The sequence below is a fragment of the Carcharhinus amblyrhynchos genome, chromosome 2 (genome assembly GCF_965287045.1).
Source record: "Carcharhinus amblyrhynchos chromosome 2, sCarAmb.v2.hapA, whole genome shotgun sequence".
In the NCBI taxonomy this organism is placed as follows: domain Eukaryota; kingdom Metazoa; phylum Chordata; class Chondrichthyes; order Carcharhiniformes; family Carcharhinidae; genus Carcharhinus; species Carcharhinus amblyrhynchos.
This window is the reverse complement of record NC_137325.1, coordinates 69,199,854-69,226,956: the sequence shown is the minus strand read 5'-3', so window position 1 is coordinate 69,226,956 and position 27,103 is coordinate 69,199,854. Positions and strand designations below refer to the sequence as shown.

Below are 27,103 nucleotides of genomic sequence, written 5' to 3'. Positions count from 1 at the left end.
TAGAGCAAAGCACTAACTGAATGGAGCCAAATACGTTCAGAATCATAAAGCAATGGAATAATTATGTAGTATTAATACACAGTTTATTAGTTTCAAACATTTTAGGAATTGGGATTCTAAAATCAAATTATTTTTCCAGAATCTTGTGATACAGGACAATGGCAAAGACCAGATATTCAGATTCTTGCAGTTATGATTCAGCAGGATTTTTTCAGGACCTATGATATGTATCAGTGATTATTGGAGTTATAGGAAAAAATTCTTCCAAATCCTTTGGAACCTTCTAATTCACGTGGCTTAGTGATAGCTTTTCCCACTGAGCCATCAGTTGAGGGAAAAGAATGGTACTTAATGATTTTGAGTCAGGAGAAAGTATAGTATTGTTTAAGCCTGTTCAAGTTTTATTTTAAGGGTAAATAAGCACACTGGGAGTTAAATGATACAGTTAAATTGCAGGTAACTTGAAGAAATAATATACTACAGTTGTGAGTTGGTTGACTTCTGAAAGTTTTCAAGTTACCTTAATGGAGACTGCAGTCCAGAGGGGATCAATCACATTATAATTGGGATATAAAACTATTGTTATTTTACAAGAACAATGTGACTTAATTCTATCCCTCAATTCCAAGGTGTGTTCCTCCAATTCCTTTTATATATCTTTTTAATCAGAGTGATTAATGCCAAATTTACTTCCAAAACAGAGCAAATTGCGTAGCTTATTTGCTCATTACATCCAACTTGGGTTGAAATTTAAAAAAAAATCTATATAGGACCAATCTTTGGACCCACCATCTTGAGTCTGAATATCAAATCTGCTCAGAGTACCGTATGAGAACTCCAACCTGCCCCCGTTATAAAAGCCACCAGCAAGGGTGCTGATAATGTTAAAAAGTGATGATAGCAGAAATGTATGGCAATACAGATCAACAGATGAACAGACTAGGTCTCTGTTCTCTTGAAAATAGGCTGAGGGGTGATCTAATAGAGGTTGTTAATATTGTGAAAGTTATTGATAATTGGATGCAGAATGTTTCCTCTTGTGGGCAGGAGGGTAACTAGAGGTCATAACATAAAATAATCAGCAAGAGATCCAATCATGAATTCAAAATAAACTTCTGCACTTTAAGAGTGGTGACAATGTTTGACTATCACAGGGAGTGGTCGAAGAAAATAATATAGATGCATTTGCAAGGCAATTTGCACAGAGTAAGGACAATTTGATCAGAGTATCTACAATATCCAGAATTTTGAGAAAAAGGGAAAAAAATTGGCTCAACCTGCCTGTCCATTTTACAGCCATCAACTTCACCAACACATCATCTCAATACATCTACAGATATGCATTTTATTACTCTTTCAAACCATATATACTATGAATTTTATTACCTTTCTATGTGAGTATATAACTTAAGGCTAACATTTCATCGAGAATTTCCACCTTACATTCTTTCTGATTCTCAATTTACTAACTTTAAATCATGGGCCTTGGTACGATTTAGTGTCCTGAACAGTTTGCTTGATCAATTGTCAATTCCTTATGCTATACAGACAAAACAATCACTGGACAATCAATGCTGAAAATGCATGAGATATTTTGAACTACTCAAAATGCCTTGACAATTTTCCTGTTCATACCTCACTCATGTCTTCAAACTGGTTTGCAGTGTATGGTTTATAGTTGTCTAGTCTTTTTGTGAGAACCGCCTTCAAACAATAGCCAATTCAACTATAGCTGAAGCATGAGATTATACTGAAATTTACTAGATTGAAGAACACACGATGAGGAGAAGAGGAGACTTGAAGCAATAATGTACTAACAACGAATCAATTTGTAAGTCACTGAATAACTGAACCATCTAATGTCAATTTCAGTATGATTTTTAATATATTAAAATATCAGACTAAATTTTTCAGAGTGGCATTCTGCTCCTATTTCTTTGCATTTAAGATGAAGTCCTGTATTTCTGAACCAATTCTCTTTAGAAACGTGGAGCATATCTATTCTTGGGAGTCTTTCCACATTGGGCAGGATCATCAGGGGAAGCCATGCCATTCTTTTTTATGGCACTAGCTGTCATATTTTGCTAAGTCTTCATGCGCCAACATGCAAAAAAGATTCAAGATGCAGAAATAGCTTTCTAGTGTATTTGTTAATGAGTGTGTGAAGAATGTAGGCCAGTTGGGTAGTGTGGTGAGGTCAGGAGAAGTCAGATGGTCATGGGTTATTCAGAGTTGAGGGTTAGAGGAGAATGGTTAGTTATATAGTTACCCAGGAGCTAGACATGATTTTTTTCCTCCAGTCTAGTATTTCCTGGGTAACAATCCAGGCAAAGGAGTGAGAACCCTCCAAAGTTCCCAATTCCTTGAGTTGGAGACTTCAGAGAACCCTAGAGATCAAGGAAATTGCCCATCACAAGTTGAAACTTTCCTTGCACGCAACTTCAGAAGGGTCCCGCAGTGCCTCTTCCAGAGTACATCCAGTTGTCAACCACCTGGAGATCGGAAGATCTGGGTCGCAAATTCCTCAGTTTTTGTCTGCTGATTATGTGCTGCTTGAAGAGTTAAATAAATGCTAATCAACACATTTGGCCAGATCTATCAGATGTACACAGGTTTTTAGTGTTTCCGTTTGAAAAAGTGAGACCGGGATTTGTGAACTAAATGTTCTAAAAAACAGGCAGAGGATACAAGACATCAGAAAACAGCAGCAGCTGATTGTGTGAACCTCAGAAGAATTCTCATCTGACAGATGCAAGTTACAATAAGCAGTTTACAAGAAATATAAAGCTAGCATTGCCAGCAGCTACAGAAATAGCTGAATTGGCTTATTGTATGAAGGTAGTTCTCAGAAGTTGGAGAGAAGAAAAAAATCATGGACAACTATAAACCACACACTGAGCCAGTTCGAAGACATGAGGCATGAACAGGCAATAAATTGTCAAGGCATTTTTGTTAGGCATGAAAATTGTTATGAAGTAGGAGATTACAAAATCGGGTTATCATCCAGGTCAAACTTTGCTTGGTTCAAAGCAGACGGATAAAAATATATCACCCTGTAGTGAACTAACTCAGAAATTTTAGATATTGTCTCAGAATAGTTCTCATTTTTGATACATTATATACTCAGTACTTTTGTTATCCAAATGTCAGTTTCCCCCCTCCGCCCTATTTTAACACATCAAGGTAGAAACTGTAGCAAATGTCACCACCAGTTCATATTACTCCTAATCTAATTAAACCGCAGATTAATACAAGTGATTGATTTCACACAAGTGGCTGTTTATAACATAGGCAGCACTGATGTAACAGGGACAGCAATGCCTCAGTCAAAGAGAGTTCTGTGGGAACAGTCCATGTAATGTTCTAGGGTTAAATGCCTCCGTTACGATGAGACTCTGTGTAATGAAATTTCACTGCCAATTGCATTCCATCAAAAAAAGGCTGTCACAGATAAACTCAGTAAGAGCCAAAATATTTAACCATTCAATAGACATCAATTCTTGACACTGCACAACTAAAATAATTCAGAATATTATGAATATTGAAGAGTAATTCAAAACCACAACATCAACTGCAATCATACTCCAAGTGTAATAACTTTATTGATTGTATTAAATGTCTTGTGACAATATTAGAAAACATTAGCTGCTTTACTTGTTAGAAGCAACTGCACTGTTGAAGGTTTATCCAAAGACAACTTTTCATCCCCCATTTAGGTCAGTTATGCTTTGTTTACATTACAAAACAAAGCTAGCTACAAATTATTCATACATATATACAATGTCTGCATTTAAATTGATAGTCAGTGAATGCTTATTGTACTCCATACAAAATTTAATCACTAAGTTACATAAACCTTCAATTCCAACTTAAATATTTATTTAGTTTCTATACCTCAACACACCTAATGTGCTATCAGTTTTCAGTTGCTATTTGTGTCCCACCTAATAAGGTGTAATCTGGTCTTTAGAAACTTCACATTGTTGATAGCCACAAATACTTTTTTTTAAAACAATCAGCCTTATTTCTGAAAAAGAACTGAGAGTTTTCTACAGATGTAATGAAGATGGTTGCTTCTGACCCCTATCTTACTAACAGATACGGTAAGCAAATTTGTGATGGATAGGCGAGAGACTGGCAGAGATACCAAATAGGTAGTTTGCTTCTGCTTTCAAAAACATGTATACTTAGTTAGGTTTAAGACAGAAACTTCATTGGGATTTGATGGTTTGTACCCAGGAACCAGAGGAAGATGGAGGAGTTGGACAACAATATTTCAAAGAAAGATTGTGCACAGGAAACTTGCAAATTATAGACAATGCCAGCTTGCTTACGGGGTGAAATAATTAAACAAAGAAACCTGGGTAAACCAGGGCAATCAGCGAGGCATAATCAATCTTAGAATTCTTTGAGGACAGATTTTTAAAGGAAATGCAGTGGATATTATTATAGCATTCGATAAGGTACCATGTGAGAAAGATACATGTTCTTGATAATGACCTGTGGAATCAAAGAAAATGAGACCACAAAGATTGGTGTTTAAAAGAAAAGGAAAACTACCTACATTATACAAAAATGATTTAACATTAGAATTGAAGCAACTGGTAAGATTTACTTAGACATTAAATCAGCTCAGTTACAGCACATTGTGCAAAGGAGCAAGGATTTAGAAAATCTAACAGGAGGAAAAATACATAGGTTAATAGCAATGTGTTAAATGGAGAAAAACAGAAGACCATGCGTACAGATACAGGTTATTAAAGTTGGTAGCAAAAATAGATAAAGCCTTAAAAAAATACAAAGGGTCCTCAAATTAAGAGGCAAAAATACAAAAACAACAAGGCAATGTTGAGTTTACAACACTCCAAGAAAGCCAAAGCTATATTTTTACATTGGAATCTAAGCACCCCATTACTGCAAGTATATAAACAAAGTGCAGCACAGTGTCACTATTCGGAACCAGGTACCAGAGAAGAAAGCAGCTTCCACAGAAACTGCCAGCAGAGAGGCAGGACAATGGAGTAAGGGGCAGAAAGCAAGTCCCAGAAGAACAGATAATTCTAGAAACCAAAGAATGAAAGAGAAGTCAGAGGAAGACTGCAATCAAAATGACAGAGACCTAAAGTTAAAGGGATTGGAAAAAGGCTCCCAAGAGAGCAAGAAGTTGCAGATTTGGTGAAAAGTTGGCTAGCCAAAAGCCAGATATCTGAATTAATCCCAAGGTTGGTGATATCTTAATACAGCTTGTGAAGCAGTAGTGTTCTGATGGCATTCTGGGTATTTGAGAGGTTGTGTGGAACCTTGAATGCATGCGTCAATCTAAGACAGAAGAAAAATGAAATGAGATTAAAATCCTGGAATTGGATCATTGGTGAAGTGATCTGAAAGAAAATTTTGTTTGGGAAAACATTTTAAAGAATGCTTTTCAAAAGCATAGTGGTGTGGAAATCGGAATTCCACAGTTGACTTACAGCGAGAGAAGCATCTGGGGCTGGGGAGGGAGGATGGGGTAATATAATGAGATCCCCAGAAATTGCATTGGATGGTGTCTGCCACTTAGTTTTGGAGTTTGATGAATCTGACTTTAGTTGGCCTGCTGTTGGGTTACATGGACTGTCTACTTACTGACAACATCTTAGGACAAAACATATTCCGTAACCTTGTGTTAGCCTTAAAAATCTATTTAGATATAAGTAGGATGAAGTATTGCATTGTCAATTTTTTTCATGTTTTGTTAAAAGTTAATTGTGAGTTAGTTCATTCACATTTCTAAACAGAAAAATATAAGGTCTGTTGAGACAGCGTTACATTCCAGGACTTCATTGTCCAATAATATCAGCTGGGATCGTAACACCCTACGTACAAGCAGTCCTCAGACTTACGACACAACTGATTCCTGAAAACTGTGTTGCGATGTAAAATGTCGTAAGTCAGAACTGATTTTCCTCCAGGTACAATTTTAAAAATGGGTTATTGATTTGTAAACAAATGTTAATGTCCAGTCATTCAGATTTTTTTGCGTATCTTCTTGGCGGTCCCAGTGGTGGGAAGCTGCTTATCTGAAGGTATTTGTCAGCCACTGTAGGAGAATAACCCACACAGGTACGCTAGGAAATGAGCCTAGTGTGGTACTGGCATATCTACTGCGCTCTCAGTGCAAGTGTCTGTTTAAACTAGGTACACAAAGTCAAAACAGATTGCATTGCTGCTCCCACTCCATTGCTCCCTGTCTAGCTATCATCCTGCCTGACTCTATCCCCATACCTCTGTACTGTAAGCTTACGTTTTTAATCAGAAAATCAGAGGGCAGTTTCTCTACTTCCACTGGTTCAGCAACCCAAAAATATAGAAGATAGGTGGCATCGAAACAGGAGCTGTAAAGCCAGACCAGGTGAAAATGTATAAATATACTTATAAATATAAATATAAATATTTATAATTAATTATATTTATAATTATAATATATAAATAAATATATTTATAAATATAAATTTATAAATATACAAGTGCAGTTCATTACAACTCAAATGTTGTAAAGTCAAAGGCTGCCAAATTTGATTTAAGTATGACCAGCTCCAAAACAGTACACTGTAGAAAGTATTAAAGTTAGAAATGATAAGGTCCAATTGATGACTGAAGTCAACCAAGTTAGAGCATATTCGATTTTATTCAGAAAAACATTTCTGCAAATTGAATTATTAAGTTCAGTAGCATTGGTAAGAGAATACTTCCATTGGTGTTTTAAATGCTCTTCATGGTGCTTTAAAGAGATCATTTGCACACATACACAATCAGATCAACAGTTGCTCACATATAAAATTGTTTTGGGGTTACCAACAAGAAAGATTAACTTATCTTACACAGCTGATCCATGCTATTTTTTTTTGACTTATCAGCATTAAGAATGTTCTGGCCTTTTGGCTAAGATCAAGTGTAGTATTGACATGTTGTACTTGGTTGAAGTTATTAGGTTATATTTTAGAGAGTTTGAAACAATTTATAAAAGCGGCACCGTGGCCTTTTGGCTAAGGTGCAAATGAGATCAAGCCTTGGAGGAGGAGCTATGCCTACGCCAATCAACTTGAATCATGTAGATCAAACCCAGGACAGGCGCTGAGTTCCATGTCTTGTCAGCTTGGATCAGGAACGTCTCAACCTGTTGAGTCTCTGAGTTGGAATTGATTCGATTGAATTGGACTTGATTTGATTGTATTGGAATAAAAACAAAAAAAAATCATATTACATTGTACTTTTCCAATATTGCTGAATAACGAAACAGCCAACTTCACTGGTACAGAAACCATACTTCGTTAATCAAGTTCTGTTTCACTAAATTATTTTCAATTACAGTAACATCGTGCTTGTAAAGATGGCAATGATGCCTGCACTCTTACTACATAATACTTTACAAGTTCAAGCTAGTTGGTGTCCCTGGCTAAGCTAGCATTTAATCCCTGTCCCTAATTGCCCTTGAAAAAGTGATGAACTACCTTCTTGAATCGCTGCAGTTCCTGCGGTACTGATACACCCAGTGCTGTTAACGAGTTTCTGGATTTTGACCCAATTACAGTGAAGATAATATACTTCCAAGTGAGGATGGTGAATAACTCGGAAGGGAACTTCCTAGTGGTGGCATTCCCATGTGACCTTGTCCCTCCAGACAGTAGTGGTCATGTGATTGCAAGGTGCTGCCTAAGCAGCCCTGGTCAGTTTCTGCAGTACATCTTATAGATGGTAGACACTGCTGTTAATCAGTGATGGAAGGAATGAATGTTTGTGGAAGGGTGCCAACACCAGGCTACCTTGTCCTGAAAGGTGTCAAGCCTCAAGTCTTGTTGGGAGCTGCAGTCATCAAGACAAGTGGAGAGTATTTCATCACACTCCTGACTTGTGCCTTATAGATGGTGAATAGGCAAGCAGGCTTTGGGAAGTTATTCAAGGCAGGATTCCCAGCTTCTGACCTGCCCTTGTAAACATTGTATTTATATGAAGAAATTTTTATGAAGAAAGTAAGGTGGTGTAGGATAGAAGGAAATTTGGCTGATTGGATAAATAACTGGCTATCTCATAGAAGACAGAGGGTAGTGGTGAAGGGAAAATTTTCAGATAGGAGGCCAGTTACCAGCAGGATACCACAGGGATCAGTGCTGGGTCCTCTGCTATTTGTGATTTTTATCAATGACTTGGAAGAGGGGGCTGAAGGGTGGGTCAGTAAATTTGCTGACGACACCAAGATTGGTGGAGTAGTGGATGAGGTGGAGGGCTCTTGTAGGCTGCAAAGAGACAGTGATAGGATGCAGAGCTGGGCAGAAAAGGTGACAGATGGGGTTTAACCCCAAGTGCAAGGTGATTCGTTTTAGTAGGACACACTTGAATGCAGATTACAGGGTCAACGGCAGGGTTCTGACGAATGTGGAGGAACAGAGATCTTGCGGTTCATATCCACAGATTTCTGAAGGTTGCCACTCAAGTGGATAGAGCCGTGAAGAAGGCTTACAGTGTGTTAGCGTTTATTAACAGGGGGTTTGAGTTTAAGAGTTGTGGGGTAATGCAGCAGCTGTACAGGACTTTGGTGAGGCCAGATTTGGAATAGTGTGTGCAATTCTGGTCACCTCACTATAAGGAGGATGTGAAAGCATTGGAGAGAGTGCAGAGAAGATTTACCAGGATGCTGGTTTAGAAGGTAGGTCTTATGAGGAAAGGTTGAAGAAGTTGGGCTTTTCTCTTTAGAACGGAGGAGGGTGAGAGGTGACTTAATAGAAGTTCATAAGATGATGAGGGGGATAGAGTGGATGTGCAGAGACTATTTCCTCAGGTAAATGTAGCTATGACTAGGGGGCATGACTAAAAGGTTCATGGTGAGGGATATAGGAGGGATGTCCGAGGTAGATTCTTTACTCGGAGTGGTTGGGGTGTGGAATGTACTGCCTGCTGCAATAGTGGAGTCAGACACTAGGAACTTTCAAGCAGTTATTGGATAGGCACATGGAACACCCCAGAATGATAAGGAGTGGGATAGCTTAATCTTGGTTTCGGACAAAGCTCAGCACAACATCGAGGGCTGTTCTATATTCTATATGCCTAGTCCAGTTTAGTTTCTGGTCAATGGCAATCCACAGAATGTTGATAGTGGGAGATTCAGAGACAGTAATGTCATGGAACGTCAAGGAATGATGGTTAGATTCTCTTTTGTTGGAGATGGTCTAGATTTGTGTGGCACAAGATGTTACTTGCCACCTGTCAACCCAATCATAGATATTGTCCAGGTCTTGCTGCATTTGAACATGGATTGTTTCAGCACCTATAGAATCGCGAATGGTACTGAACATTCAGCAAATATCCGCATTTCTGCCTTTGTGACAGAAGGAAGGTAATTGAAGAAGTGGCTGAAAATGGTTGGACCTACACCACCATCCGGAGGAACTCCTAGTGATGTTGATAATTGACCTCTAATTACCACAATCATCTTCCTTTGTGCCAGGTATGAGTTATAGAATCCCTACAGTGCAGAAAGACAACATTTGGCCCATTACATCTGCCACAAATCTCCAAAAGAGCATGCCACCCCATCTTATCCCTGTAACACCACAAATGTACCCTGCTAATTACCCCTAACCTACACATCTCTGGACAATAAGGAGCAATTTAGCATGGCCAATCCACCTAACCTATACACCTTTAGACTGTGGGAGGAAACTGGAGCACCCAGAGGAAACCCATACAGAGACGGGGAGAACGCGCAGACTCCATACATGGTCATCCAAGGCTGAAATCAAACCTGAGTCCTTGGTGTGTGAAGATAGCACTACCACCAGCCAGCAGAGTGTTTTCTCCCCGATTGCCACCGACTCTAGTATTGCTAGAGATCTTTGACACCATACATGGTCAAATGTATAAACTTTAAATTACACTGAAGACAACCAACATTAGCAACCTTGTATAACTAGAAGAAAAATGCAGAGTTTAAAATTTATTTGCAAAATAAAGAAAGTACATCGTTGTACAAAAAAAAAATCCAAATCTCTGAACAGCATTGTAGCTATGATTCATGTTTACTTCCCTGGTCAAGAAGAAGAAAGAGGCACATGACATGCATAGATACCTGCGATCAAGTGAATCTCTTGAAGAGTATGGGAGATGTAGGAGCAGAGTTGAGAGAGAAATCAGGACAGCAAAACGGGATACAAAATTGTTTTGGCAGATAAAGCAAAGGAGAATCCAAAGGGCTTCTATAAATACATAAAAGGCAAAAGAATAGCTAAGGACAGAGTAAGGCCTCTTACAGTCAACAAGGTCATCTATGTGCAGATCCACAAAAGATGGGGGAGACCTTAAATGAATACTTTTCATCAGTATTTACAGTTGAGAAAAGCATGGATGTTAGGGAACTTGGGGAAATAAATAGTGATGTCTTGAGGTGGTGGTGCTGGAAGTCTTTAAGCTCGAAGTAGATAAATCCCCGGGACCTGAAGTAGTATATTCCAGGACATTGTGGGAGGCTAGGGAGGAAATTGCAGGTCCTCTAGCCAAGGTATTTGAATCATTGATAGTCATGGGTGAGGTGCCTGAAGATTGCAGAGCGGCAAATGTTGTGCCTTTGTTTAAAAAGGGTTGCAGGGAAAAGCCTGGGAACTACAGGCTAATTAGCCTCACATCTGTGATGGGTAAATTGTCGTAAGGTATTTTGAGAGACAGGATCTACAGGCATTTAGAGATGCAAGGACTGATTAGGGACAGTCAGCAAGGCTTTGTGAGTGGAAAAGCATGTCTCAAATTTAATTGAGTTTTTTGAAGGGGTAATCAAGGTGGTAGGTGAGGACAGTGCAGTTGTTGTTGTGTACATGGACTTTAGCAAGGTCTTTGACAAGGTACCGCATGGTAGGTTGTTGCATAAAGTTAAATCTCACAGGATCCAGGGTGAGGTATCTAAATGGGTACAAAATTGGCTTCTTGATAGAAGCCAGAGTGTGGTTGTAGAGAGTTGTTTTTCAATCTGGAGGACTGTGACCATCGGTGTGCCTCAAGGATCACATCTGAGCCCACTGATTATTTGTTATATATATTAATGATTTGGATGAGACTTATGGACATGGTTACTAAGTTTGCAGATGACACCAAGATTGGTGGCGTACTGGACAGTAAAGAAAGTTATCTCCAATTGCAACAGGATCTTGATCAATTGGGCCAATGGGCTGACAAACGACAGATGGTGTTTAATTTAGACAAATAAGAGGTGATGCATTTTGGTAAATTGAATCAGGGCAGGACTTAGTCAGTTAATGGTAGGGCATTGGGGAGAGTTACAGAAGAGAGATCTAGGGGTACGGGTTCATAACTCCTTGAAAGTGGCGTCACTGATGGCCAGAGTAATGAAGAAGGCATTCAGCATGCTTGGCTTCATCGGTCAGAACAGTGAATACAGGAGTTAGGACGTTTTGTTGAAGCTGTACAAGACATTGGTAAGGCCACACTTGGAATACTGTGTGCAATTCTGGTCATCCTATTATAGAAAGGATATTATTAAACTAGAAAGAGTGCAGAAAAGATTTACTAGGGTGCTATCGGGACTTGATGGATTGAGTTATAAGGAGAGGCTGAATAGACTGGGACGTTTTTCCTCTGGAGCAGAGGTCTATAAAATAATGAGGGGCATAGACAAGACAGATAGTCAATATTATTTCCCAAAAGTAGGGGAGTCTAAAACTAGAGGGCATAGGTTTAAGGTGAGAGGGGACACAAAAGTGTCCAGAGGGGTGATTTTTTCACAGAGGGTGGTGAGTGTCTGGAACAAGCTTCCAGAAGCTGTAGTAAAGGTGGGTATATTTTTAGAACAAAGAACAACACAGCACAGGAAACAAGCCCTTTGGTCCAACGAGCCCGTGCCGCCATTTTAACATCGAGAGTTCCCTCTTCCACCCATGACTCTTGTCTAAGCTTATGGCACTCCACATTGGAAACCTGATTGAGGGGAGACTAATTTAGGGACAATTTGTTACACCAATCAGCCTAAGAGCACATCTTTGGGGTACGGGAGGAAACCGGAGCACCCGGAGAAAACCCACGCAAACACGGGGAGAATGCGCAAATCCCACAGATACTGGCCCAAATCCATGTATCTGCACAGCAAACAGTGATAGTCACTGAGCTGTCGTGTTGCCCATCAGTTGGTCCAGTTTGAGCGTACACTAAGCATGAAGGACCAGGCAACTCTCGAAACACCCAAGAGCAGCCCTCGCACGACCCACCGCGTGTATGCTCCTTGTTGGACAACAAGGCGGACCGAAGCACCTGTGGAGTAAAAGAGAAAAACATCAATAACATGTACATCTTATGCAAACATTCAAGGGAATCCCCAAAAGCTCAAAAGTAAAACAAGTGAGCCAGAAAATATGTTGGAAGGTCCATTGGTATCAATTGATTCCCAGGAATGTCCCAAGGCTCTTGATCCTTATTTAAAATAGTCTCCTATATCCCTCCATCTCTGTTCTGCTCATGTGCCTAAGTATCCCTTAAACAACTCCAGTGTGCCTGCCTCCACCACCTTACTTGGCAGTGCATTCCATACCCCCACAACTCTGTGTGTGAAAAACCTCCCTCTAATATCCAAATTATACCTCGCCCCCCTCAACCCTGAGCTCGTGGCCCCTCGAAATATTTGTTTGCAATCTAGGAAAAAGCTTGCGACTGTTTACTCTATTCATACCCTTCATAATCTTATACATCTCTATTAGATCTCCCCTCATTCTGTCTTTCTAAAGAAAACAGCCCCAATTTGCCCAATCTTTCCTCATAACCCAGTCCTTCCATACCAGGCAGCATCCTGGTAAACCTTCTCTGCACTCTCTCCAGGGTCTCCACATCTTTCCGGTAGTAAGGCGACCAGAACCGGACACAGTACTCCAAATGCGGTCTAATCAACGTTCTATACAACTGCAACATTAGACGCCAGCTCTTATACTCTATACCCCTTCCTATAAAGGCCAGCATACCATGAGCTTTCTTCGCAACCTTCTCCACCTGTACTGCCACCTTCAAAGACTTGTGCACTTGCACCCCGAGGTCCCTCTGCATTTCTATATTCTTAATAGGTCTACCCTTTATCATATAACTCCGCCCTACATTATTTCTTCCAAAATGCATCACCTCACATTTATCAGGATTAAATTCCATCTGCCATTTATCTGCCCAATATACCAGCCTATCTATATCCTGCTGTATTGCCTGACACTGCTCCTCACTGTCTGCAAGTCCAGTCATCTTCATGTCATCTGCAAACTTGCTTATTTTTAAAAAAGCATTTAGATAGTTACATGGGTACGATAGGTATACAGGGATGTGGGCCAAATGCAGGCAATTGGGATTAGCTTAGGGGTTTTATAAAAAAGGGCAGCATGGACAAGTTGGGCCAAACCATCTGTTTCCATGCTGTAAACCTCTATGACTCTACTTGCTAAAAAATCCTCAGTTTTCTTCAGCCATTCTTAATGCACATCAGTTTCTAGGCTTCACATCAACGACAACAAAGAAAAAGCAAGATTTTCTGCAACACGAGTTACAATGCTTTTCCCCAGCTTAATCTTCTCCATTGATAGGGAAGCATTAGAACAACAAATGATGGAAGGCAAGTACTGGCTTAAAGAAAATGGAACAGTCCATGTTTCTGTGATTTAACAATGTAGAGAGATCCTGAAAACTGTTTCTTAGTAATTTCATTGCTGAATTCTATTATAAAATGGGGATGACAGAAGGCAGATTTTAAGATACACAATTATTTTTATAGTAATTTACAGATAACACTCATCCAATAGACATAGCAGATGGTGGGTCTATCTCAAACTCTTACAAGTACAAAACATTTGGGGCAACTTCTTCGCAACCTGCCCAAAAGTAATCATAGAATGGGGGGTGGGGAGGAGGAGTTCAATCGCTACACAAAATTCTAAAAAGACATTTTTGATGTGGGGTAAAAACTTTTGATCACATTGAAATTAAATAATTTATTGCAGATCATGTATAAAGTTACATTCATCAGCTCACTCAAAAGATGGTTAGTTTCTTACTCATTCTCTGAAACAAACATTCTCCACAGCAAGAATCATCTCCAAACGAAATATGGAAATTTTAAAAATGAATTTCACAATGCCGAAAAGATCCTTGCATGACTCTCATTTCCAGTGTTCAATACCTTCTCAGGTGATGAATCAGTCCTTTTGTCCAGAACGTGTCACAAAAGCATAATTCAATACCCAACTGTATACAAATAAATCTGATACCGTAGACACAGTTGAACTGGGTGGAAGGCAGCTGGGGCACGTATGAAAACACGAAGTAAATGAGAGATTTCAGTTAATACTTTATTTAGTGTGATACTTTTTGTCATCTGTTCTATTGAACATTTTAATAGCATAATGCAAACTCAAGAATTTAGAGTTCCTCTTCAGTCTATTAAAAACCAAGACATTCTGATTGACATTTGTTCTTTCAGAAATAAGAAAAATTGACAGTACAATTAGGCACACTGTTGACACTGTACAATGAAATGCACAAATTCATTAATAGCTATTTACCATGTGCTCTTAGGTTCCCCCTGTAGTTTACAAGCCGTGCTCGGATGAGGAGATTTCATCCTTGACAAGTGAGTCTTACAAGGAGTGACTAACTAGACTTTTAAAACAAGTCCTTAAATAAACTAATGCATCAACAACAGAATGCAAGTTGTTGGGTTAAGACGACCGTTAAACATACATTTCAAAACATTAAAATTTTTCATTATACAATTTATTTAAATGCACATATGCTAAAGAAAATATTGCACAAAATTAAAATCTCAGTATAAAGTATGTGCATGGGGCCCATTAAAATTAGTTTCCATGAAGATGTTTGTCAGAAATAAGATTTGGTAACATGCATAATGCATTTTACAGATCATAACTTCCTGACAGTTGCAGAAATGGGCACTTATTTCTGTGGCAATATTTACCAGTATACGAGTGAAAAACGTCATTCAGAAAAGATTTGGTCAGATTAAAATGAGAAAACTAATTTTAAACAGGACATTTAAGGCTAATCTCAATTACATTTGCTAGAGTGGCAATATTAATCTGATCAATCCTAATCAGAGCACTCACTTGTTATCTTGGACACACCCAACTTTAAAGTACATTAAAATCTCTGTACATTAAAATTTACAATCATCTCTGGAGGCTTTACAGTTGTATGAAAATACACGGCTCAGTAACTCCTTTACTAATGGACCAAGCACTGACATGTATGCAACTGAAAAAAAACTTTGCTCTATTCAGCTCTTTTGAGGAGTGCAGGCAGTGGGTGGAATACAACCCAACCTTGTGGTTCTATCAGACTAGTGGTCAAGTTATGACACCAGATCACATCCACATAAGCTAAATCTCCAGAATACTATTCCTGCCACAGCGATGTTCAACTAGGCCCTCAGAATCTTCCAAATTTTTACTCTTAATGCTGTCCTTTTTAATGCCAATGTCCATTAGCCATCACATTCTCTCAATTGTACACAAAGATTTGTGCTGAATTCACCTCTGCCTTTTTCAAATTGGATACATTCCAGTTCATTCAAATGCAAAATCATTATAATTGTGCTTTGCTCAATTCTTGAACAATACTGCTACTCCCATTACCAATCTAAAAGATGATTCAGCAGGTGTACAATTGGTTTTGATACTAACTAGATACAAGGAGACAGCTACAAGATGCAGCAGTTTAACCATGCATCTACAGCTCTATTACAAATTAATGCACATTTTCTTGATGGACTATGAAGACATTATAATAAATATAAACCAGTTATGATACACAGGAATATTATGAGGGAAAAGTGCATCAGAAATCAAAAACGGCAGACAAGAATGTCTTCCGAAGTAAGCCACTGAGTCATGGCTCTGGAGGCTGGCACAACAAAGATGGCATCATAACTGGAGCTGTGTAGGTTTGAGAACCCCAGAGAAACTGCCATAACATAGATTGAATTAGGGCAGGTGCACAAGCCCCTGTCCTCAGGGCACAGTTTGCATGGCTGGAAGCGTCACCTCTTTTGAGAGGAAGGAATTTGAGCTGACTGAGACTTCTGCTTGTACTTTTGCATCCGCGGTGACCGTGAATGCAATTTGATGAAGAGCTCGCGAAACTTATACTGTGGAAAAAGGGTTTCTAGGAAGCCTTCAAGAAAAACGTGGACCAATCTTCGGTTTAACTGATTATGTTGGAACATCTCAAAGACTCGTAAAATGCCTTTGCGCGTGGTTTCAGCACCAATGATATGTTTTAGTTCATCTGGGTAAAAAAAAACATTGTTACTGGTAGTTTCAAGAGAATAAAAATTTAAATTCGAGGTGAATGTTTATGATGATTCAGTAAACATACCACTCCACTGACTCATTGTATGTTAAAATAAATCTGATATTTAGAAAAAATATTTTTGTGCATATTAAGATAGAAACAAAGAGTTCAGAAGCAGTTTTGTATTACATAAGATGCTGGATATATTTTCCATTCTCCACAATTACCTTTATGGCAGTTCATATCAAGAAATGAAGGCTGATGATTAGATACGAATCAGTTAAGCACTTTTAATCAGATTTGAATTCAGCTCAATGTGGAAAATTATTTTTGTTGCTCTTTCTGAAATAAATTTATTGTCAACCAACCCAGCTTTTGATTTACTCGCCATCATGTTCCAAATGAGGCAACTGCATTTAGAAAGGCTGACATAAGGATAAAGCATATTTTGGAGATATAACTATGAAGTACCTACCCATGAAAGAAACAAAGGGTTCTGTTGTGATGAAGGATGAACAATTATTCAATTTTACATTAAATTAAGCAATAACATGCACAGAAGAGTATTCAGAATTCAAAACTAATGTCTCCTACCTGGCATAATCATTAGCATCTTAGTCTTAGCTGCCACTCTTGACCGCATTCTTATGGCCTTTTCCCTGCGTGGAGCAGTCTCTGCTAAGATACCATTAGGCCAAAATGAATCTCTGTAGACAAAAATTAAAAATCATTTAAAAAATGTTAACAATAATAATTATGAAGGGCGTGTACATAAGAAATAGGAGCAGGAGTAGGCCATCTAGCCCTTCGAGCCTGCCCCGCCATTCAGTAAGATCATGGCTGATCTGTCGTGGCTCAGTTCCACATTCCCGCCCTCTCCCCATAACCCTTAATCCCCTTGCCTATCAAAAACCTATCAACCTGCGTCTTAAAAATTTTGAGTGAGGCAGCCTCCACCACTTCAACGGGCAGAGATTCACCACCCTTTGAGTGAAGAAGTTCCTCCTCAACTGCGTTCTAAACCGCCCCCCCCCTTTATCTTGAGGCTGTGCCCCCTAGTCCTACTGTCCTTTCTGAGCGGGAAGAGCCTCTCCACCTCTATCCTATCCATCCCATTCAACATCTTATATGTCACAATGAGATCTCCCCTCATTCTTCTAAACTCTAACGAGTACAAGCCTAGTTTATTCAGTCTCTCCTCATAGCTCAACCCCCTCAACTCCGGTATCAGCCTAGTAAACCTCCTCTGCACTCCCTCCAAGGCCAAAATATCCTTGCGTAAGTGCGGCGACCAAACCTGCACACAGTACTCCAGCTGCGGCCTCACCAGTGCCCTATACAGCTGCAGCAAGACCTCCCTACTTCTATATTCAATCCCCCTCGCTATGAAGGCCAGCATCCCATTTGCCTTCCTGACCACCTGCTGCACCTGCAGGCTGGGTTTTTGCGACTCATGCACAAGGACCCTGAGGTCCCTCTGCACCGTTGCCTGCTGCAGTTTTTCGCCACGTAAGTAATAGTCCTTCCTACCACTATTCCTACCAAAGTGGACAACCTCACATTTGCCAACATTAAATTCCATTTGCCAGTTCCTGGCCCATTCGCCCAGCCTATCTAGATCCTTCTGCAGACTCTCCACACCCTCCGCACAATTTGCTGTTCCACCAATCTTGGTGTCATCAGCAAATTTCGACATCATACACTCGGTTCCCTCCTCCAAATCATCTATATAAATGGTAAATAGCTGAGGCCCCAGCACCGACCCCTGGGGCACTCCACTAGTCACCAACTGCCAATCCGAATAGCACCCATTGACCCCCACTCTCTGCCTCCTATTTGACAGCCAATCCTCTATCCATGCTAAACTTTTTAAAAAATTACCTGAATCGTTTTACTGTTTCTGCAACTTGCTCTGGTGAAGTCATCCAATCAACATGATCCACAATTTTTCTGGAAGTGAGAAAGTATCGACAATGAGAACAAAACTTGGTTATTCTCAAAAATACACTTAGCTTATCTATTCAATCTCGCTTCTCAAAATAATGGGCATCCTGGGATGGTCCATGTGCTTTTAGGGAAAAATAAACTATATTTTATGTTGAGGTGATGGTCCTTTCAAGATTTAGGCTTCTCCAGTAGATTGTTTCCAGTAAAGCAAATTGCTTCCATCATGTAACCAAGTTGCTTGGGAAATAAACAATAAATTAAGGGTCAACACGAAGTCAAAAGGGGCTCTGGTTTCCAGAGGATTTTAGGTCTTTAGTTTTCAAACAAGCCGAGTATCGGAAACATCTCCTTCAGGCAGAGATCAACTGAAATTCTGTGTGCTAGCTAAGACTATGAAAGCATTAATAACTGAAAGACTCTACGAACAGTGTATTTTCAGTTTGGCTAATCCGGAGGTTCAACTCAGCGTCTTAGATGCAAGACTCCAGAGTAAAAGAACTTTAAAACCAGGAGAGTCCTGACTCAAGGATACTAGTGACATCTATTTTGAACAGGAAATCTACAATTGCAGAGCAGTTGGAGGAGATTTAAAGGGACAACCGTCTTGGAAGTAGGCGAGAGTTTTTGATTCTCTGTGTAATAAAATGTTGATACACGTTGTGAACCTTGTGGTTTCATACCTCTACTAAAGACCTAAACTTTTGGATATCAAACAAATCTAAATGTATTACTGAGATCATAGCAATCCCTAGAAAGCTCCTCGGTAAAGATAAAAAGGTACACAAAAGTCACAAGTTATGAGCATTATCGGCTTTTTGACGTTTTCCAAATCTCAAGTAGGTTTTTTTGTTAAATGCAATGGACAATGTTATCTTTGCTTGCCAAACAGGTATATCCTACAAATGGAAGATACAACAACAGCCAATCTCTGAATGGATCAAATTTGCTGCAAATGCAGCTGGCTTACTCATTTCAGCTTCAAGTGTAGACCATTAACCCACCAAATTAAATGCAAATTTGAGATTACCCCTACATTCTATAGTGAAAGGCTTTGTATTAATTTAGACAGCTTAGTATTAACAAACCTGTTGATAGTGTCTCCATAGGTGGCTCGGATAAGCTGCTGAAGCAAGTTTTTGATGTTTCTTCTTAACCAGTGATTTTTCTCTTTCAAGTCAAATACTTCATCCATGAGAAGTAGCATAACTCTCAAAGGAATATTGTCATCAACCTGTTTCAGGAAATAATTAAATACTTAAAATTACATGTATAATCTTGATACGAATTAAAAAATATAACTCTTGACTGGACTTTCGCAGTATCTTGGAGATACCACAGATTTAAAAAAATGGTGGCCAGGGCCCAGAATTCCTTTTTCATTTGCAGCAGATCCCATTTTGGCTAGTTTCAAGAGCTGTTTGTTGACACAACCCCAAGTGCTATCCTTATAGCATTATCACTTCTTAATAGATTTCCACAGCCTATTATTACAGTGGCAACTCAAAGAGGTCACTAAATAATTAGGTATCTTGAATGTGGGGTTATCGATACAAAAGCTTATTTTCTGTAAAGAATTAAGTGCTTCAGGGGATTTAAATGTATTGAATGGACTTTCATGAATAGGACTTTAATAATACAGTGAACTCCATTAGATATTCAGAAGTTAATTTTACTTAATCTCAGCATGGTTTATGGCAGATACTGAGTGAATTGGGATGGAGAGCTTGAAGGGTGGGGATCATGGAGTGGCACAAGTTAGCATGGAAGTGAGTGGGGGTGAACGGGTAAATGTTAAGTAATAATTGGGACAAAGTCCCAGGAAACAAGGTAGGCCTTTAATTTGACACTCAGTAGTCGATGGTTACTTCCGATCTGCACACGGCAGTGGCAAGGCCAACTCCATCCTACATGCACCACTTTTCCTGGGGTGAAAATTGCACTGTTCGAGACAATATTTCCTGGGGCTAGTGCACTGAGCTGGGAAATTTCCTGATTTGAGCTACCTGTCTTGGGAGAGGAAGTCTGCTCCTCAGTCTCTACAGTAAACTGATGGTTCCCTAATTTTATAATGGGTAATGGTGTCAAATTCTTAATATTCATACTTTGCTAAAACTAGTTACTTTCTATATTCTCAAAGCATGAGTCCACTAATACTTAGCAATACTGACTGTAGCAAATCATTGGAAAAGACCAAGTATAAACATTGTTTAGTATAACATTTTTTCATTTTAAGAATGTGAATGAAAGTATTATTTAGATTGTGGATTTAAAACCTTAAGTAATTGTATCAAAATGCAAATGATCCGAAATGCAATTGGTCGTTCAGTACCAGCGTTACATCATCATTCAAGGCCTTACACTAAAAATAAAATCAATCATTGCAAACAAAGCAATAAAAAATAAAAATAAATAATAAATAAATAAATAATAAATAAAATAATAAATAAAAATAATGAAAATAAAAAAAAAAGCCAGAGTTAAAGAAAGTTCAACATCTCCCGATTTCCAAAGTTTTTAAACAGCAAAAAAAAACGGTAACGCACATTATCATCCAGCTGGGCAGAAACACGAATATATTCACCATCTTCTTCTGGCTTTAGTGGAGGAACCTGCATCAAAAGCAATACTAACATTAATACAAGAGAAAATATTCAACAAGTATGAAATTGGGAACAAGTTTTACATCTTGGAATTCCCCAAATTTCCCACCATTATTGCTTGGTTTAATAAAGAATTATCTCCTCCACCTTTGGAATTCTCTGCCATCAAAATATTTGCACTCTCCTACATCCCCATTTTTAATTCCACCATTGTCGACTGTGCCTCCAAAAGCGAGGGTGAAAGCTCTGGAATTTCCTCCCAAACAATTTACAACAAAAGTAGGTTCAATTAAAAAACACAGATTCAGTGAGAAAGATCTATCTGCATCCTGCTAGAAAAGTTATTAGATTGAAAGAGGATCATAATGTTGCAAAGCAGAGTCATAATTCTGAGGATTAGGAGTGTTTTAGAGACCAGCAAGGGGTGATCAAAACATTGTTTTTTTTGGGGGGGGGAGGGGAGGAGTGGGTGCTGTGAACAACCCTAGGACTAGGTGAAAGAAAGATTGGGAATAGTGTATCTTTTTGGGGAGATCTAAGGACAGGTTTTTAAAGGAGAGAAGTTGGGGTCCATCGTGAGGAAAAATATTTGAAGGATTTTTATGACTCATTGTGATCACTGATGTCTGGGTGGGTGGCTGAATGTGTGTATGTTTTGGCTGCATTTGCACTTGGTAGTAAGTAATTTGCCTGTTCGTATGTACTGCACAATAATTCTGAAATGTTGAATTATAGGATAACATTTAGTGTTTAATTTGCAGGCACAATAGTAAAAGTTCTTATTTGTCCAAAATGAACAAAATGTTACAAGTGCACTTTAATGATCATGTCAAGGAGTGTAAGATAATTCACATGCATGAATTATTGACTCATTTTAGCCTTTGTTCTGTGATGCAAGTAAAAAAAAAAACAGGGAATTTCTTTTCATTCAATTTTTGTTGCAGGGGGAGGTTACGTTCTTGTCATATGCCTATGGAATTTGTTGGGAGACTGGAGATGCAAAGAGATTTGGAGGCTGTTCATGGCCAGAATATTAACGTGTGGACAATGGAAAGCCCTGACATCATGATCATATGATGGACACCTTGTGGTGAAAAATACTTTACAGCTGACACTTTTTGAACTGCTGGATGTCAATTAACCAAAGAACAGAATACCCCAAGGGAAGAGGTCCTCTTTCAACAGAAAAGAAGAGTACTGCCAAGAAGTAATTACAAGTATTGAAAAGAAGTTAATTTGTTTTATCTGAAATATTACATTTCTTCATTACAGAAGCTCCACTACAATTTAGACTAAAAAGCTAAAAAATTCCAATTTCCATTTGTCTTCACAAAACCAGGAGACAATTCTTCAGGCCTGTAACATTAAAATCCACTACCTTAAAGATTGTAACAAAGTGACTTTTTATTGTTTTACCTAACAGTGAAACAAGTGCATACAAGATCTCTAGAAATCATATTTTCTAGTGTATATGTGTCTGTGGTTGGGGGATTGGTGTTTGTTTACTTTGTTGCTGTTTTTAAACTTGTATGCAAGCCTGTTTTGTACCTGTTCTTAAAAGTCACTCCACTGGGGGCGGTTAAAATATTCCTTTTCAGAAATACACCTTTTTGTTAAGAAGTGGGAAGAATGGGAAATTATAAATATATCTCCCATGTTTGTAACAATGTACTCATACAAAGAACACAAAAAGTTAACATGTAGGTACAGCAAGCAATTAAGATGACACATTGCACGTTAGCCTTTATTGGAAGGGTGCTAGAATACAAGAAAACATTGCTGAGACCACACAGAATACTGTGCACAGTTTTGGTATTCACTTATTCACTTCTAAGAAAGGATATATACGCCTTGGAGGTATAATGAAGGTTCAATAGACCTGTTCTTGAGATAAGAGTGTTTGACTACGATGAGAGGCTGAGTAAATTGGGCTTATACTTACTGCAGTTGGATGAGAAGAGTGATTGAAACATCCAAGATTCTGAGGGGGCCTGGCAGGCTAGATATTGATAGGTTGTTTCTTTTGGATGGAAAATCTAGGACACTGGAACAACCTCAGGGATAAGAACTAAGATGAGGAGAAATCTCTTTACCCACTGGGTTGTGAATGTTTGGAATTTGCTACCCCAGAGAGTTGTGTATGTTCCACCGATGAGCATTATACGAGGTTGGGAAAGATGGATTATTGACCTCTCAGGGAAAGAAAGGATGTGGGGAGTGGCAAGGCAAGTGAAGTTGAGACAGATCAACCATGATCATACTGAATGATGGAACAGGCTCAAGGGGCCATATGGTCAACTCCTATTTTCTTTGTTGTTATTCATCGCTCCATTTCTGTTTCTTGTAAAATCCTTCAGTGCAGAAGGAGAATATTTGGCCCATCCAGTCTGCACTGACCAAATCCCACCCAGGCCCTATCCCCATAACCATATGCATTTACCCTAGCTAGTCCCCCTGACACGAAAGGTAATTTAGCACAGCCAATCGCTCTAACCCGCACATCTTTGGACTGTGGGAGGAAGCCAGAAGAAACCCATGCAGACACGGGGAGATCGTGCAAATTCCACAGACAGTGACCCATGCTGGGAATTGAACCAGGTCTCTGGCGCTGTGAAGCAGCAGCACTAACTACTGTGCCACCATGCTACCCCATTCTTCTAGAAACACAGAAACCCTACAGTGCAGAAAGAGGCCATTTGGCCCTCGAATCCCTCAGAACACTAAGGAGCAACTTTAGCATGGCCAATCAACCGAACCCGCATATCTTTGGACTGCGGGAGGAAACCAGAGCACCCGCAGGAAACCACACACACACGAGGTGGATGTGCAAGCTCCACATAGACAGTGACCCAAGCTGGGAATCAAACCCAGGAGCTGTGAAGAAGCAGTGGTAACCACTGTGCTACCGTGCCGCCCGTTCTGTTATGACAGTCCTTAACTCACTTTTCATCTGCCCCAATATCCTCTTATATAGCTCAGTATCAAATTTTGTAATGATAATACAATGTGTGAAGTGCACCCTGACATTTTACTATATTAAAGTTTATACATAAATTATATTGTTGTTATTGAAGTACCTTTGAAAACGTATGCCTAATTTCATGTCCCAATTTATCCATATTGTCTGATACTCTTGTCATTCCTTCTGCCAGACTGTCTGGAATTGACTTCACGACATTTGAAACATTCCTCATTGAGTTACGAAGGGGATTTACAAGCGTGTCCATCTGCAAAACACAAACAAGATGCAGACCAACTATTAATCCAAAAAAAATTAGCCATGACTCCATAAAAAGGTTTTCTGCAAATTGAACTGTATTTCTGGATGATCAGAAAAGCATTTTTCATTCAGAAAATTTTAACAAAATTTCCATTATGAAGGTAATGCATTCTGGCAAATCTCCCAATCACAAACTCTGAGCTTAATAGTTAGGGAAAATATTTATCTGTAATGTGACCCAGCATTTTAGGGACATGATCAGGTCAAACTGCAACAACGCTTTTTTGCTAACTGAATGAAATTCAGAAATCTGGAATCAGTTTATACCAGACTAATACTATATGGTAGACATTGATAATGGACTGGCAGACGCAGTGAACGATGAATTTGTATGCATTGACAAAACAGAACAAATTCAGGAATCAAGACAGTACACAAGCAGTTTAATTTTTTAAATGCAAGATGCATGTATTGTTAGAGTCAATGTGCCATTAGAATTCTAAGAACATAAGAAATAGGAGCAGGAGTAGGCCAGCCAGCCCTTCGAGCCTGCTCCGCCATTCAATAAGATCATGGCTGATCTGTCGTGGCTCAGTTCCACATTCCCGCCCTCTCCCCATAACCCTTAATCCCCTTGCTTATCAAAAACCCATCAACCCGCGACTTAAAAATATTTAGCGAGGTAGCCTCCACCACCTCAACGGGCAGAGAATTCCAGAGATTCACCACCCTTTGGGTGAAGAAGTTCCTCTTCAACTCCGTTCTAAACTGCCCCCCCCTTTATCTTGAGGCTGTGACCCCTAGTCCTACTGTCCTTTCTGAGTGGGAAGAGTCTCTCCACCTCTATCCTATCCATCCCATTCATCATCTTATACGTCTCAATGAGATCTCCCCTCATTCTTCTAAACTCTAACGAGTACAAGCCTAGTTTATTCAACCTCTCCTCATAGCTCAACCCCCTCAACTCCGGTATCAGCCTAGTAAACCTCCTCTGCACTCCCTCCAAGGCCAAAATACCCTTGCGTAAGTACGGCGACCAAAACTGCACACAGTACTCCAGCTGCGGCCTCACCAATGCCCTATACAGCTGCAGCAAGACCTCCCTACTTTTATATTCAATCCCCCTCGCTATGAAGGCCAGCATCCCATTTGCCTTCCTGACCACCTGCTGTACCTGCAGGCTGGGTTTTTGCGACTCATGCACAAGGACCCTGAGGTCCCTCTGCACCGTCGCCTGCTGCAGTTTTTCGCCACGTAAGTACTAGTCCTTCCTACCATTATTCCTACCAAAGTGGACAACCTCACATTTGCCAACATTAAATTCCATTTGCCAGTTCCTGGCCCATTCGCCCAGCCTATCTAGATTCTTCTGCAGACTCTCCACACCCTCCGCGCAATTTGCTGTTCCACCAATCTTGGTGTCATCAGCAAATTTCGACATCATACACTCGGTTCCCTCCTCCAGATCATCTATTTAAATGGTAAATAGCTGAGGCCCCAGCACCGACCCCTGGGGCACTCCACTAGTCACCAACCGCCAATCCGAATAGCACCCATTAACCCCCACTCTCTGCCTCCTATTTGACAACCAATCCTCTATCCACGCTAACACCCTACCCCCAACTCCATGCCCCCTTACCTTCTGCAATAACCTCTTGTCAGACCCAATTTAATTGTCTGCAATTAAATTGAGATGGAAAATGTATTTTTATCCTTGTTGAACCTAGTTTCACATGCAACACAGGTTGGAAAAGGGATAACTACTGAACAGTTTAAAGCAGAAATCAAAGCACAACAGAGCCAACAGTTCAGCACTTTTAAAAAGAGTACTTAAGTAGCGTAGACAGTCCATGTTTGTGTACAGAAAAATCACAGGCGAAGGTAATTTATTGGTGAGAATTTCTCACCAATAATAGGTGCACAATTGATATTTAGCTGTGGAATATTCAAGCAGTTCATATCCCCGCACATACACGATCTTCCCCAATTCTAAAATTTTGTTAAACAAGCTGGTGAGATAATATTTTCTTCAAATATTATTCAGATTGAACAAACGTCAAACTGCTTGATTTTCAAATATTTTGGGGTGCATTTAAGGGTTTCTGCTCTCCATCTAGCTTAAACCCAAACAGGATAAGCCTATACTTAGGGTCCAATTGGTTTCAGGCAGTAAGGAGAGAGAGTGAGACTCTCTACTTCAGAGGGACTCGCTGCACTTAAAAGATTGGGCCCTTACTCCACATTATATAGCAACTATAATGTCATTAATAGTACATTTGGAATATGAACTCATTCTAAAATATTATATAATTTAAGTTAAAAACAAAAAATGCTGTAAAGACTCAGCAGGTCTGGCAGCATCTGTGGTGATTGAAAAAGAGACCACACAAAAGTCATACAAATGTTAGCTTTGTTTCTCTCTTCACAGATGCTGCCAGACCTGCTGAGTTTTCCCCGAATTTTCTGTTTTATTTCGGATTTCCAGCATCTGCAGTTTTTTGTTATTATAGCATTACTTAACAGTGGCAGCATTTATTTGCGATAAGCAGAAATCCAAAAAAATCTACCATGGTACGCCAAAACTCACTGAAGCACCACTGAAACAGGTGAAGTATAAAGACACAGGCTTGATACAATCTATGCACTTACACTGGAATTGTGCCTATTGGTGCTCTTCAGTGCTCATCTTGACAGTTTCAGGGTTAGCAGCAAAGCATCTAATTTGCAGTGAAAGGTGTATGTATCTTTGATGATATCCTGCTCCACTCAGTTGGAAAATTTCATAGCTAATTGTCCTCTAGGGAGTGGAAGGGGTTGCACTGGTTCACCTGCTTAAATGCCATTGTTTTTTCTCGGCCCCATGTAAGGAATTCTGATTTTGCTTTGTTTATTTTAAGAATGAGATTCTTCCTTTGGAATGCAAGCCACTTCTTGTCGTGGCTGACATGGTGGGTCCCAGTACATTCACCTGAAGGCTTGTGTGACATCAGTGTACCTTTAAGACTTTTTTTCAGATCGATTT

At 39.5% G+C, this 27,103-nt stretch overlaps 1 protein-coding gene across 6 annotated transcripts in view; it reads right to left on the bottom strand.

Annotated features, from left to right (window-relative positions):
* Nucleotides 1-14,333: 14,333 nt before the first annotated feature.
* Nucleotides 14,334-27,103, bottom strand: part of snx13 (sorting nexin 13) — a 172,340-nt gene continuing 159,570 nt past the window's right edge. For all 6 annotated transcript variants that reach the window (XM_080207214.1, XM_080207234.1, XM_080207243.1 and 3 more), the window contains exons 21-26: nt 23,939-24,088; nt 20,805-20,870; nt 19,347-19,492; nt 18,196-18,264; nt 16,909-17,021; nt 14,334-16,308 (exon numbers count right to left, since the gene is read on the bottom strand). In XM_080207214.1, coding sequence (XP_080063340.1) covers nt 16,061-16,308; nt 16,909-17,021; nt 18,196-18,264; nt 19,347-19,492; nt 20,805-20,870; nt 23,939-24,088 — 792 coding nt within the window. In that variant the 3' untranslated portion in view covers nt 14,334-16,060. The remainder of the gene's footprint in view (nt 16,309-16,908; nt 17,022-18,195; nt 18,265-19,346; nt 19,493-20,804; nt 20,871-23,938; nt 24,089-27,103) is intronic.